The 13,619-nt window shown below is 51.3% G+C and overlaps 2 protein-coding genes and 1 pseudogene across 2 annotated transcripts; 1 reads left to right on the plus strand and 2 right to left on the minus strand.

The window, feature by feature from the left end:
* LOC135405244 (zinc finger protein 208-like) overlaps positions 1-13,619 on the plus strand; it is a 328,696-nt pseudogene that overhangs the window by 204,283 nt on the left and 110,794 nt on the right.
* Positions 424-1,398, minus strand: LOC135404643 (olfactory receptor 14C36-like). Its single transcript, XM_064639376.1, has one exon. The coding sequence runs from the start codon at positions 1,396-1,398 to the stop codon at positions 424-426; it is 975 nt and encodes a 324-aa protein (XP_064495446.1).
* On the minus strand, positions 11,275-13,096 carry LOC135404644 (gastrula zinc finger protein XlCGF49.1-like). The gene is made up of 3 exons (XM_064639377.1): positions 12,989-13,096; positions 11,427-11,961; positions 11,275-11,360 (listed from the first exon to the last, which is right to left on the minus strand). Exons 1-3 carry the CDS (start codon positions 13,094-13,096, stop codon positions 11,275-11,277), a joined length of 729 nt encoding a protein of 242 aa, XP_064495447.1.

Below are 13,619 nucleotides of genomic sequence, written 5' to 3' on the forward strand. Positions count from 1 at the left end.
CTCTGAAAAGGCCAAGAGCTGCTGCTCCCTGGCAGTGCTGCTGTACCAGGACTCTTTACCCCTTCTCCTCTGCACACAGGAACTGCCCTCCAGCTTCAGGGAAGTTGTTGGAGGGAGAATCTGGAAAAAAGAATTCAAGTCCTTTATTATACTCAGAGACTGTGATTCCTCATGTACAGAATAACAAAGGCAAGATGTTTGACAAAGAATTTGCTGCAGGAACTTTTCTTTTGTTTAAGTGCACACAGAGAATGATTCCTCTTTTACACAATTGTGGATCAAAACAAAGAGGTAGAGAGTGAATTTGGTACGGAAGGAAGAATAAATTTCTGTGTTAACAACATTAAAGGAGGAAAAAATATAAGAAGACTCCCCCACCGCCACTCTCAAAAGCTTTAGAAGGAAGGCTGGGCCAGTAAAGGGTTACACAATGAATGTTCTGGAGAAGAAGAGAGGCAAGTTGTTGACTCCTGAAAAGCATCCAGTCATCATTTTCCTCAGGGCATCCTTGAGCTCCTGGTTCCTGAGGCTGTAGATGAGGGGGTTCAGTGCTGGAGGCACCACTGAGTACAGAACTGACAGGGCCAGATCCAGGGATGGGGAGGAGATGGAGGGGGACTTCAGGTAGGCAAATGTGCCAGTGCTGACAAAGATTGAGACCACAGCCAGGTGAGGGAGGCAGGTGGAAAAGGCTTTGTGCCGTCCCTGCTGAGAGGGGATCCTCAGCACAGCCCTGAAGATCTGCACATAGGAGAAAACAATGAAAACAAAACAACCAAACATTAAACAGGCACTAAACACAATGAACCCAATTTCCCTGCGGTAGCCTGAGTGTGAGCAGGAGAGCTTGAGGATGTGTGGGATTTCACAGAAGAACTGTCCCAGGGCATTGCCCTGGCACAGGGGCAGGGAAAATGTATTGGCTGTGTGCAGCAGAGAATAGAGAAACCCAGTGGCCCAGGCAGCTGCTGCCATGTGGGCACAAGCTCTGCTGCCCAGGAGGGTCCCGTAGTGCAGGGGTTTGCAGATGGCAACGTAGCGGTCGTAGCACATGATGGTGAGGAGGAAATACTCTGCTCCAAGGAAGAAGAACAGCAGAAAGACCTGGGCAGCACATCCTGCATAGGAGATGGTTGTTGTGTCCCAGAGAGAATTGTGCATGGCTATAGGGACAGTGGTGCAGATGGAGCCCAGGTCTGTGAGGGAGAGGTTGAGCAGGAAGAAGCCCATGGGGGTGTGCAGGTGGTGGTCACAGGCTACAGCGCTGAGGATGAGGCCGTTGGCCAGGAGGGCAGCCAGGGAGATGGCCAGGAAGAGCCAGAAGTGCAGGAGCTGCAGCTCCCGCCTGTCTGCAAATGCCAGGAGGAGGAACTGGGTGGGGGAGCTGCTGTTGCACATTTGCTGTTCCTTAGGACAAGGTCTGTTCTGAAAAGGAAAGCACAGGGAACTTTCAGCAAAGCCAGTGCATTTTTCAGGGAAATCCCCTCCAAGTTAAGGCCTTTCTTTTCTCTGGTTTGTGCTCTCTGAGGGTGCTGTGAAGAGCAGGAGCTCTGCCCATGTGCTGCCAAGGACTCAGTTTTGCTCTGCTGCAGTGCAGACACGGAGCTGGTTTGGGACAGCTCTCATGATCACAGGGGATGTCACATGGAACCCAGCTTTGATGGAAAGTTCAATTCCTGTACTTTTGTCTTGGAGCAATTTGGGCTGCAGAAGAGAGGCACAGAGTATCCTTAAATAATTTTGACTCAGTTTTTTGGTTACAATCATAACACCTGGGGATGTTTTTTTAGGGGCAAATTTTTCTGGTGACAAATCTGAAGAGTCTTGAGACAGGACAGGCAGAAGGGCTGTGCTCTGCATGGCTTATTGCAGGGCCAGGAGAGCTGCAGTGCCTCTCAGTCTGTTTCCCTTCTGCCCTGAAGTTTCTGTTGTGCTGCCTTGAGGATGACTTCACACACAGATTCATCTTTAAAAACCCCACCAAGATCTGTGCTGAGAGCAGGGCAGTGCTGCTTGAAAGGGCAGCTCTGTGAAGTGTCCCCTGTGCCAGCCCAGAGGTGCAGCTGTGCTGGACAGAGCAGGACAGGAGCCCTCCCGCAGAGAAGCCAAGGGCTGGGACAGGAGAGTGCCCACCCCCAAGGGAAGGCTCAGCACTGCCCAGGATCCTGTGCTCATCTCTGATCCTGCCTGAAATATTCACCTTAGAGAGTAAAAGAGTTGGAATTTCAGTGCAGCCTCCTGAACTGAGAGAACAATGTCTATGCTACAATGCCCAAGCAGGAAACACACCTCAGGACTAATTCCTTTCCTGTAGCCCCTGTCTTTTCTGAGCTTTGCAAAACATTCTCCATTCAATATGCTGCAGTGATCCGGAGCTCTGAGCAGGTCTGACCCTGCAACAGCAAGACATGGAAAAGAACCTCCCTCCCCTGCCAGGTTTGCTCCTTGCCCACAGCCCTTCTGCCCCAGCCCTGGGAGCAGCTCCCCAGGCCGGGCTGAGAGCTGCCCCTGGCAGGCAGCAGAGTCCCTGCCCAGCAGAGTGCCCTGGGCTGCAGGACCCTGCTCTGCCCCACAGCCCTGGGCACCCCTGCCTGCACTCCCAGCTTCACAGCTCTTCCAAAGGGCCTCCAAACAGCCCCCTGCTCACCCATCCCATCAGCTGGGGCTGGGCCAGCTTTAGGAGATGCCTCCAGGAGCTGCCCCTGCACTGCCCTGCAGCCACAGACTCACCATGTGCAGCCCTGCCAAGATTCCTCCTGCAGGGAGCTCTCAGCCCTCCTGCCAGTGCTGAGCCCCTTGAAGCTCTGTCTGTGCCCTGTTGGTGTCCCTGAGCTGCCCTGGCAGTGCCCTCAGCCCTGCTGGGCTGTGCAGAGGAGCTGCTCACCAGCAGAGCTGTCTCTTTGAAGCTCTTCTTGCTTGCCAGGAGCTCCCTGTGTGCCCGGAGCACAGCCCAGCTCAGCAGCACAGCAACAGCCCCAGGCATTTCATGACCCTCAGGGGGGTTTGGTGTTGTTTATATGAGACTCAGTCCCTGAGAGGAAGTTCAAACAACTTCTCAAGAAGTCAAAATGAGATTGAAACACTGAAGTTTCTTGTAGTGCTAATGAGTCTCACTGAGGGACACAACTGAGAATGTCTCCCTGGGTTCCAGTTAGAGCAGAAAACTGCAGACAGTGATGACAAGGATGGACAAGCAAGGGAAAGGTGGCTCTGATGCTGAAGAAACCTTGATTTGTTTCCTTAATCCAATGGGCCAAGCCCTGATCCCCAGCCCCTGGGAAGGCAGATCCTGTCCCTGCCTCATTCCTCAGGGCTCTTCCTGGGGCACTGGGATGTGGGATGTGCAATGCCAAGGGCAGGACCATGGGGTGGCACCTGCCAGGCTGCTGAGCAGGGACAAGGAGGCCATGAGGCCCCAGGGCTGCAAGGGGCCCTCCCCTCCTCCTGGCATCAGGGGCACAGACAGCAGCCCTGGCCAAAGGCCTGCAGAAGGTGGCTCTGTCAGGGCCTTTCAGCTTCTCCCCATCCCTGTCTCCTCTCCAGCCCAGGCTGTCCTACGGTGTCCATGCCCTGCCCCTTTCCCTGCAGGCTGTCGTCATCCCCCCGGCTGCCCCACCTGGCTGGCACCTTCCTGCACTGACATCTCTGCGTCCTCCCTGGCTCTTCCTGCACACACAAAGCCTGGGGCTCATCCAGACTCCTCCTGGGTGACGTGTTCCAGCACAGTGTTTTCCATGGAGTGAAATTCCTTTTTCCTCATGTCCACTCAGGACCTCCCCAGCTGCACTTGGCATTAATTCTTTCTGTCTCATGCTCTTTTCTGCTCTGACAAAAGGATCCACCATCTCTAAATCCTCCCTTCAAGCCCTCTGAGGGCTGTCCTGTACTGTCCTCAGTCTCCACACCATTGAGGCCACAGCTCCTTAGCCCCTGTCTAGTGCTCATGTGCTTGAGACCTTTAAAGCCCATCTTGGGAGATCTCTGGGCACTCACAGATGTTTTTGCAGATGAAAATGTCATGCTCCTAGTCTAAGGAAATCTCAGTGATACTTTTTACCTAGGCCTGTAGTGGCAGAACATGGGGCAGTGGCTTTGAACTGAAAGAGAAGAGTTTTATACTGGATAACAGGAGGAAAGATTTAACAATAAGGGCAGCAAGAACTGGAAGAGGTTTTCAGAGAAGTAGATGTCCCATCCCTGCATTTGTCCAAGGTCACGGTGTGTGAGTAACCTCAATGAGTAAAAGATGTCACTGCCCCCGTCCAGGGACTTGGACCAGATGACCTTTTAGCTCCCTTCCAACCCAAACCATTCTGTGATTCTTTGAGTCCCAAACTCCTTCTCCAAAGAATTTCCATTTCTAGGACATGAATTGCCAAGTCTTGGAGAAACCATTCTAAGCCCAAAAGGTAACAAATTAATTCCAAGGAAGTTCCAAGGTATCTGTATGAAACTTTGAGCAAGTGGGTCAATGGCAGAACCTCTGAGGGTGACCTTGCAGCTGAGGAGGGGGGATTCGGCCTTGGGCTCTGAGACTAATGATGGGCAGCCAGAAGTGGTATGTGGGGACTGGGCAAGACTTGTCCTGGGATGTCTAGGAAAGAACCAAAGCAAGGGTAGTATCCCAGTGGTTTCTGGAGGAACAAGCATGAGAAAACAGAGAGATAGAGGCTGAAAAAGCTGGTCATGGTAAACAAGAGGACGCTCAAGACATGTCCTTGGCTGTGCCCTGCAAGTGATCCCCACAGCCTGTCCCGTTTTCTTAAGAACTCCATTGCCAAGAAGTTTCTATGGGGAGGGACCTCTCTGCTCCTGGCACAGATTGTGGCCCAAGTTCCAGCCACTGCAGCAGGAGCCACAAATAGTCAGGTCTGGTGTCCTTTGGGGGGCCAGACTCTGCCCACACTGGGGGGTGTGTGTGTTGGAAGCACAAAAGAGTGAAGAAAATGCCAAGCTAAACACCCAATGTAGCCTGACTTTGTCCCTAAGTGGGGGATGAGAATTGGACACAACATGTGCAGGGACAGATGGAGGGGTTTGTCCCCCTGGCCCTGCCCAGAAGGGACACCTTTCAGGAAGGGTTGTGGCCTTGGCTGTGCTGAGGGTTGACCCGGGCAATGCAGCTTGGGATTGCAGTGGCACTGTCAGGGCTCTGCAGAGCTCCTGGCAGTTCCTGCATTTGTCCCCAGCAATGCCAGAGAACTGCAGGGGTTGCAGTCAATCACTTGTGCTCTTTGGGACCCCGACTGGCTCTGCTGAATGGGAGCAGGCCTGTAGTTCCCAGACTGTTCCTGCATCCAGGGTCGGGCCTGCAGTGACGTTTGTGCAGCATTAAATTGGTGCAGTGGCAGGATGGCCATGGATCCATTCCTGCAGAAACACAATGGGGCTCCATCCCAGGCAGGGATAGAATGGGCCCACAAATGTTGGAAGGATAAGAAGCAGGGAGTTTTGGCCCTGTGGAATCCCATGGAATCAAAGGAACCCTGGGACATGGCGGAACCTCATGGAATAAAGGGGACATTGTGACCCTGCAGCACCTCATGGAACCAAAGGAAGTCTGGGACATGGCAGGGCCTGATGGAAACAAAGGAACCTCCTGGGAACAAAGGGACCCCGGGACATTGCCAAAAGTCAGGGAGACAAGGGAGCCCCAGGACACTGTGGAATCTCCTGGAATCCAGGGGCCGTTGGAATACACTGGGGCCTCCTGGAACCAAAGGGAACATGGGACACTGCGGAACCTCCTGGAATCAAAAGGACCCCGGGACTTTGTGGAACGTCAGGGAATCAAGGGGCCAGTGTGACATCCCAGAACCTTTGGAACCAAAGGGAACCAACGGGACACTGTGGAATCTCATGGAATCAAGGGTCCATTGTGACACTGTGGAACCTCACAGAATCCAGGGGCCATTCTGATTCTGCAAGGGCTTCTGGAGTCAAAGGGACCATTGTGACACTGTGGAACCTCCTGGAATCAAGGGTCCATTGTGACACTGGGGAAAATGATGGAATCAGTGGGCCATTGTCACACTTCAGGGCCTTATGGAGCCCAAGAATGCTGGGAAAAAGTGCAACCTCATGGAATCAAGGAGCCATTGTCACACTGCAGAGCCTCAAGGAATAAGGGATGCAATCTTTGCCTCAGATTTTGTCAACAAATTACATTTAAGGAATTACAGAAGTGTGATTGAACCACTTTTGTCCCACTGGTTTAATGATTGGCCAAATGGCAATATTTATATAAAATGAATCATTTATTCTTACAAATGAGCAGACAAAAGATCTTAATCAGAATTATTTACTACACTGTATAAAGCTAAAACTGCTAGGTGTACAGTATAAGATAGGATAGTGCACTATATTGAAGAAATTATTGAACAATTATATTAAAACTAGCCAAAGGAAATAATTATTATGTGGAGATCTGATGTAACTCACCCACACCAACGGTCGTGAGATTTCTTTTGCTCAACCTTGAAGAGTGTCCTTGGAGGGCGTCCCCACCCAAGGCAGGAATCTCCACACATCTACCCCAAGAAGGGCTGTGTTAGAAGAACCTGGATGAAAAGGGACTGGACTTTTTTCATACGAAGTGACTGACTGCTCCTCACAAATGGACAGGCCAGTGAACAGCTTCTCTGTCCCATCCAACTTCCAAAAGCAGGATGTGTGTTTGGAGTTGGGTGAACCAGGCTGGTTTGAGCATCATCCAACACCAAAACCATTCCCAGATCTCACAGACAGCTTGCATGAGAGCTGGCACTGTTGGCATTGTCTGATGGGATTTTAGGCCTTATCAGGGTAGGCCCTCCTGCCACCCGGGCAGAGAGGTTGGCTGTGAAAGTCCATCCTGGAGATGCACAGGTAGCCAAGAGTTGGGCTCCTGAGTGACATCAACAATGGACAGGTGGATGGGACTGACCAGATGAAAGTGTCTCAGGTAGAGCACCTGGCACTTGGCCTGGTCGAACCTCCTCCAAGTGGCCTGGGCCCATGGATCCAGCCTGTCCAGATCCCTCTGCAGAGCCTTCCTGCCCTCCAGCACATCAACACTCCCCCTCAGCTGGGTGTCCCCTGGGAACTGCCTGAGGCTGCACTTGATGCCCTTGTGCAGATCATTGAGAAAGAGATTGAAGTGCCCTGAGCCCAGTGCTGAGCCCTGGGAACACCCCTGGATGGAACTCCATTGCCCACCACTCCTTGGGCCTGGCCATCCACACAGATGTTTCCCCAGTGAACAGGTGCTGCAGAATGTGTTCGATAAAGTTCCTGTAAGCCCAGAATATTGGTATGAGTGCAGATTTAGCTCTGCACAATAGAGCATTTCATTCATTTTCTCTCTTTTCCTCCCTCTGTGGATTGAGTGATCTTGTGACTTCAGTGTGTGACTCACTGTGTGCAATGGGAAAATATGGACAGGAAAAAAGTAAACAGGAGACAAAAAAGGAAATATTTTCTCATTGCTTCTTTAATACAAGATATTCACTTTGAATACAATTCTGAGATCTGTCTGATTAACCACAAAAGAATTGAAGACTTACAAGTAAATTATTCCCAGGGGCTTGTCTCATTACGATGCCATCACTGAAAAGAGAGTGTGGAGGCATGAGCAGACAAGGAGACTGTCCCTGGGGGCTGGGAAGCAGGAACTCAGAGTCACTGGTTACAGGTGGTAAATGGACTTTGGAGTGTGGCTGTGAAATCTGTCTAATAAACCACAAAAGAATGGGAGACTTAAAAGTAAATTATTCCCAGAGTTTTGTCTCCTTAAGATGTTTTGAGTGTCAATGAGCCCTTTGGCACTGAATTCCTGAACTGAGGATCTAAAGACTGAACAAGCATCTAGAGAAGTAAAATTCATAAGGAAACCTCCAAGTTGCTGAGGATGTCAGCAAGCCCCACTGAGTCCATCACTGAAAAGAGAGTGTGGAGGAATGAGCAGACAAGGAGACCATCCCTGGGGGCTGGGGAAGCAGGAACTCAGAGTCACTGGTTACAGGTGGAAAATGGACTGTGGAATGTTTCTGTGAGAGCCCACAAAGGGTGTGCTGGTTTCAGGGGGAGTACAGTTAAATTTCTTCCTCATGGCCAGTGCAGGGCTATATTTTGGCTTTGTGCTGAACACAGGGTTGATAATCACAGAATCACAGAATATGCTGAGTTGGAAGGGACCAACAAAGATTATCCAGTCCAACCCTTAGCCCTGCACAGGACCATCCCCAAGGATCACACCATGAGCCTGAGAGGATCATCCAAACACTTCTTGAGGTCTGTCAGCCTTGGTGCTGTGCCCACTGCCCTGGGGGGCCTGTTCAGTGCCCAACCACCCTCTGGAGGAACAACCTCTTTCTAAGATCCAGCCTAACCCTGCCCTGACACAACTCCAGGCCATTCCCTCAGTCCTGTCCCTGCTCCCCACAGAGCAGAGCTCAGGGCCTGCCCCTCCTCTGCCCCTCCCCAGGAAGTTGGACCTGCATTGAGGTCTCCCCTCAGTCTCCTCCAGCTGAACACACCAAGTGCCCTCAGTGTCCTCACACACCTTCCCCCCAAGGCCCTTCCCCATCTTCCTTGCCCTCCTCTGGACACTCTCCAATGGCTCAATCTCTCCCTTCCATTGTGTCCCCCCAAACTGCCCCAATGGTGCAGGTGAGGCCGCCCCAGGGCAGAGCAGAGCGGGACAATCCCCTCCCTGGCCCGGCCGGCCATGCTGGGCCTGATGCCCCCAGGACAGGCTTGGCCCTCCTGGCTGCCAGGGCACTGCTGACTCAGGGCCAACTGGCCACCCACCAGCACCCCCAGGGCCCTTTCCTGGCACTGCTTTCCAGCCTCTCCTTCCCAGTCTGTCCATCCATGCGGGGTTGCCCCATCCCAGGGCAGAATCTGGCATTTCCCCCTGTTGAAGTTCTCAGGGCTCCTAAAGAGCCGTGAGGTCACGGGATGTCAAAGAGCCACACGGAGCTAAAAGGAACATTGTGACACTGTGGAACCTCATGGAATCAAGGGGTCATTGTGACATGTGGGGCCTCATGGAATCAGAGGAACCCTGTGGAATATCATGGAATCAAGGGGCACCTGTGACACTGCAGGGTCTCATGCTCCAGAAGGAACCCTGGGACACTGTAGGATCTCATGGAACCAAGGTGCCATTGGGACACAGCATGGCTGCAGGGAATCAGGGCTCCATAGTAAAAGTCCAGGGCCTCGTGGAAAAAATGAATCCTGGGACACTGTAGAACCTCATGGAAACAAGAGAACACTGTGACACTGCAGGGTCTCATGGAACCAAAGGAACCTTGGGAGTTTTTGGAACCTCATGGAGTCAAGGGCCAATTGTGACACGGCAGAGCCTCATGGAACTAAAGGAATTGTGGAGAACTGCCAAAGCCTAAAATCTCTTCTGACACAGTTTTAAACTCTTTTACTCTTGTTGGCTGTTAATAAAGACAATCTGACTGCGTCACTAAAAAGAGAAGTTTTATTCTTCCATCCTCCTCGTCCACTCTGAAATGGCAGAAAAGGGATGCAATGTTTACAGTAAAGCTTTTTTATCCCACCTAGCACAGGAATTTTTAAGCTACAGGGAAGGAGGCATGCATGGACCTATTTAACATACTGTCACACACTTTTTCTAACTCATCCACACTATTCAAATTTTTCTAACAACACACTGTCATTCTTAATTAGAAATTAAGTCATATTTCATAAGTGAGGTTAACTAGAACAGTCCCTTCTCATTTTTAACTTCTGTAGCAGGTGTTCACCACAGGTGCCTTCCCCTGAAGTTTGCAGCTGCTTCTCTCCCTCTCACAGAGTGCCCAAGGCCGTCTGATGGATTCCATCGCTATCTCTGAGGCCTCTCTCTGGGGAGCTGCCTCTGGCTCTCCAGCCTGAACACCTGTTTGGTCTCCCACACCCCAGTTGTGATTCAGTTTTCTGGAATGATTATAAATGAATTAAAAAGATTTTTTGGGCCATCATCTAGGCAACTGCTGCCATGGATAACGTGGATTGCAGGAAGGCAGAAGAGAAGGACATGAAAGGGCCACCTGTGAGCAAAAGGTATTTTTCATTTTCAGTAGTCTCTGAATTTTTGTTACTAGTTTTCTGTTTCTGTGGAAGAGTTCAGTGTCCTCCCTCCTGGGAGGGATGGGAACAAATGATTAAATGTGGAAAATGTTTCGTTCCAACACTGCAACCTGTAAATTGTCCAGATGGTCTAAAGATGTCCAGATTATTGAAAACCTTCCATATTTTTGTTTTCAGGGAGAGAGAAATATTTGATGAAGAAATCCAGCAAAGACAAAAGTGCAAGGCCAAGCCTCAGCCTGTGGAAAGCTGAGGGGTGGCACCGGCAGCCCCAGAATTACATCGGGAAAATAAGAAACAGGAATTTTGGGGTGAGATCGAGCTTTTTTCAGTGGGGTTGATCCACTTTGAGGTGACAGATTGATCCCTCTTGACTTTTGGGATGCAGAGCTGGGAGAGACTGGAATGTTAATGGTCCATGGCTCCAACACTCTCCAGTTGCAGAAGCAGTGGGGGCTTTGCTGCAAAGAACCGCCTGGGGCAGAGGGGGGAACACCCACCCCTGGAGGGGACAGGCTGGGTTTGGAGCCAGAGAGGGGAAGTGTTATTTTTATGGTTTTATATCACTATAAACAGGAGCCAAAACTGTCCCAAATCTACTTTACACGGAAATAAAATTTTCCTAAACTAAACCCTATAGATAGATAGATAGATAGATAGATAGATAAACTATCCTCAGGGGGGAGTGGCCTCTGCATCTTTCTACTCTGATACTTTCTTTTCCATTCTACATTTTCTTAGGTGTTATTTTTACGCTTTCATATCACTATATACAGGAACCAAAATGGCTCCAAACCTGCTTTACATGGCAACCCAACTGTTCTAAAATAAACACTACATATATATATCTATAAACACTGATTATTCACTGTCCTTTCACTCTAATCTGCCCAAGGGCTGGATTAACAAGACCCTGGGTCACCCTCACTGTCAGGGGGGTCGGGAGAGGGGCTGGACATGGAGGAAGCTTCTGGCAGCTGCTCACAGAACCCACCCCTGGAGCTCCCCTGCTACCAAAACATGGCCATCCAGACCCAATACAGTGCCCAGCATGGATGACCTGGAACCAGGTCTGTCCTCAACGTGGGTCCCTGTGGATCATCCAATAAAGGTCCTCCAATAGCTGACGGAGTTGGAGCAGCGGCCGAAGCTCTTCCCGCAGTCGGGGCACTGGTAGAGCTTCCCTTACCGGTGGGTCCATTGGTGTCTGGTCAACTTGGAGCTCTCGGTGAAGCTCTTCCCACACTCCCCACACTTGTAGGGCCTCTCCCCTGTGTGGATGCGCCGGTGGGTGACAAGGTGGGAGTTCCGGTTGAAGTCCTTCCCACAGTCGGTGCAGCGGAAGGGCCTCTCATCCGTGTGTGTCTGCTCATGCCTGAGGAGATCTGAGCTGGTCCTGAACCTCTTCCCACATTCCAAGCACTTGTAAGGTCGTTCCCCAGTGTGGATGAGTCGGTGGATGTGGAGGGTGGAGCTGTAACTGAAGCTCTTCCCACATTCCCAACACGTGTAGGGCCGTTCCCCAGTGTGCACACCACGGTGTTGGAGGAGGGTGGATCTCTGGCTGAAGCTCTTCCCACATTCCCTACAGGTGTAGTGCCGTTCTCTGGTGTGGATGTGCTGGTGTTCGATCAGGTGGGAGCTGTCCCTGAAGCTCTTCCCACATTCCATACACGGGTAGGGCCGTTCTCCAGTGTGGATGCCCTGGTGGGTGCGGAGGTTGGAGCTCTGGTTGAAGCTCTTCCCACATTCCCTACATGTGTAGGGCCGTTCCCCACTGTGGATGCCCTGGTGGGTGTGGAGGTTGGACCTCTGCCTGAAGCTCTTCCCACATTCCCCACACATGTAGGGACGTTCCCCGGTGTGGATGTGCTGGTGGGTGAGAAGGTTGAAGCTCTTCCTGAAGGTCTTCCCACATTCCAAGCACCTGAAGGGCTTCTGCCTGCTGGGAGGCTGCTCAGGGACCACCAGCTCAGAGCTCCCCCTCAAGCTCCGGCCGCCTTCCTGGCACAGGCTGGCTCTTTCCTCCTCAGAGCACCCTGGGATGGCTTTGGAGCCCCTCCTGCGGGGGGATCTCCGGCCCTTTTCCTCCCCGCTGCCTTCCTGCACCATGGAGCCCTTCAAAACGGCCTCTCCCACCAGGGTCTCACGGGGGGATTTGTCCTCCGGGCTCTCCGTCCTCAGCTCGGGGCCTGGGGCAGGAAGCAAGAAGGACAGGCAGGGGATTTGCCTCCGGCCCACAGGGAAGGCCAAGGACATCCCCCCAACTCCGGCCCCGGCAGGACGGCGGCGCCAGCGGGGTTGTCCTGCAGCCGGGGCCATGCTCGGCTGACAGAGCCAGCACAACACCTGCCCAAAGGGACACTGACTTCCTCCTCACCTGCCTGGGGGGCCCAAGGCATCTTCCTCTTCCTCGCAGCCTCCTCCTCCATCCGCCCAAGCTTTGGGAAGGACAAATCCTGATGGGGGGAAAACAAGGGCTGAGCGCGTTGGCTTGGGGGTTCCTCCTGCCCAAGTCCATCTCTAGAACTCACCGGGCATCCTGTGACCATAAAACCCTCCAAAACACCAAGATTCAGCCCAGAAAAACCCAAACCACCAACATTCAGGCAAAAAGCCCCTCAGAAATAGTGAGATGAACCCCTCCCCAAACTGCAAAAAGTTAAGATTCAGCCAAAACATACTCCAAAATATGAAGATTCAGCCAAAAAAAAAAAAATGTTTAAGTGGGAGGATTAGGAGAGTGAGGACATTTCATGAGCACTTGATTTGATTGAGTTGCTATATATTAATCAAAAGCTGAATTAATGTAGTCTCACTTAAAACTCAATTTTTTTCTTCCTAGTTTCAGTGTAGAGAATAAATATGAAATCACTGGACTTCAGGCCTTCATCATTACCCCTGTGCTTTGGTGTGCAAATGCTTCCTCCTTCCACGCCTCCTCTGCCATCATTTCTGACAACTGGATTCCTCTGTTGTGCCAATATTCTGGGTGTGCAGTTTCCATATTTGCAAGGATTAAAAGCAACTTTTTGCCTACGAGTGTGAAGTTTAGTGTGAGAGAATCCTGCGCAGTCAGACACTGAAATTGTTGAGCTGCAATGGGCCGTGCAAATGGAATGACAGAATCCATTCTGCTGGCCCAGACACAGAAGCCAATCTGTGGCTGTGGCTCTTTGCCTCACTGGCACCATCCTCTGTGGTTCCTGCTGCCCACCATGGCACTGGCAGCCCCAGGGGCACAGGTACGTCCATCCTGTACATGAAGTCAGAGTCAGACTGTCCACAAGTGTTAGCAGGAGTAAAACACTGCACTGCTGATCTTCTTGAATTTATCTCTATTAATGTCTGGCTTCACTTGGTCAATCTGTGTTCTCTTGCACAACATTACGTGGGTTTATGATTTTTATTATCACTGCACCAAATTAATCTGGAATGTGTGGTCAGAACAGTAATTACCTGTATTTGTGTATAACTGTGTGCACTTCTATTTTTCATGCTTTCTGGCAAATTCACTGACAACTTCTTTC

This window comes from Pseudopipra pipra, chromosome W (assembly GCF_036250125.1).
Source record: "Pseudopipra pipra isolate bDixPip1 chromosome W, bDixPip1.hap1, whole genome shotgun sequence".
Taxonomy (NCBI): Eukaryota; Metazoa; Chordata; class Aves; order Passeriformes; family Pipridae; genus Pseudopipra; species Pseudopipra pipra.

What these genes read in the sequence shown, in the direction of transcription:
- LOC135404643 (XM_064639376.1), bottom strand. Translation starts at nt 1,398, where the DNA reads ATGTGCAACAGCAGCTCCCCCACCCAGTTCCTCCTCCTGGCATTTGCA.
- LOC135404644 (XM_064639377.1), bottom strand. Translation starts at nt 13,096, where the DNA reads ATGGAAACTGCACACCCAGAATATTGGCACAACAGAGGAATCCAGTTG. An exon ending in TTGCACACCAAAGCACAGGG is followed by an intron (nt 11,962 to 12,988) that starts GTAATGATGAAG and finishes CTCACCCACCAG; the next exon opens with CACATCCACACCGGGGAACG. An exon ending in GGATGAGAGGCCCTTCCGCT is followed by an intron (nt 11,361 to 11,426) that starts GCACCGACTGTG and finishes GCATCCACACAG; the next exon opens with GGGAGAGGCCCTACAAGTGT.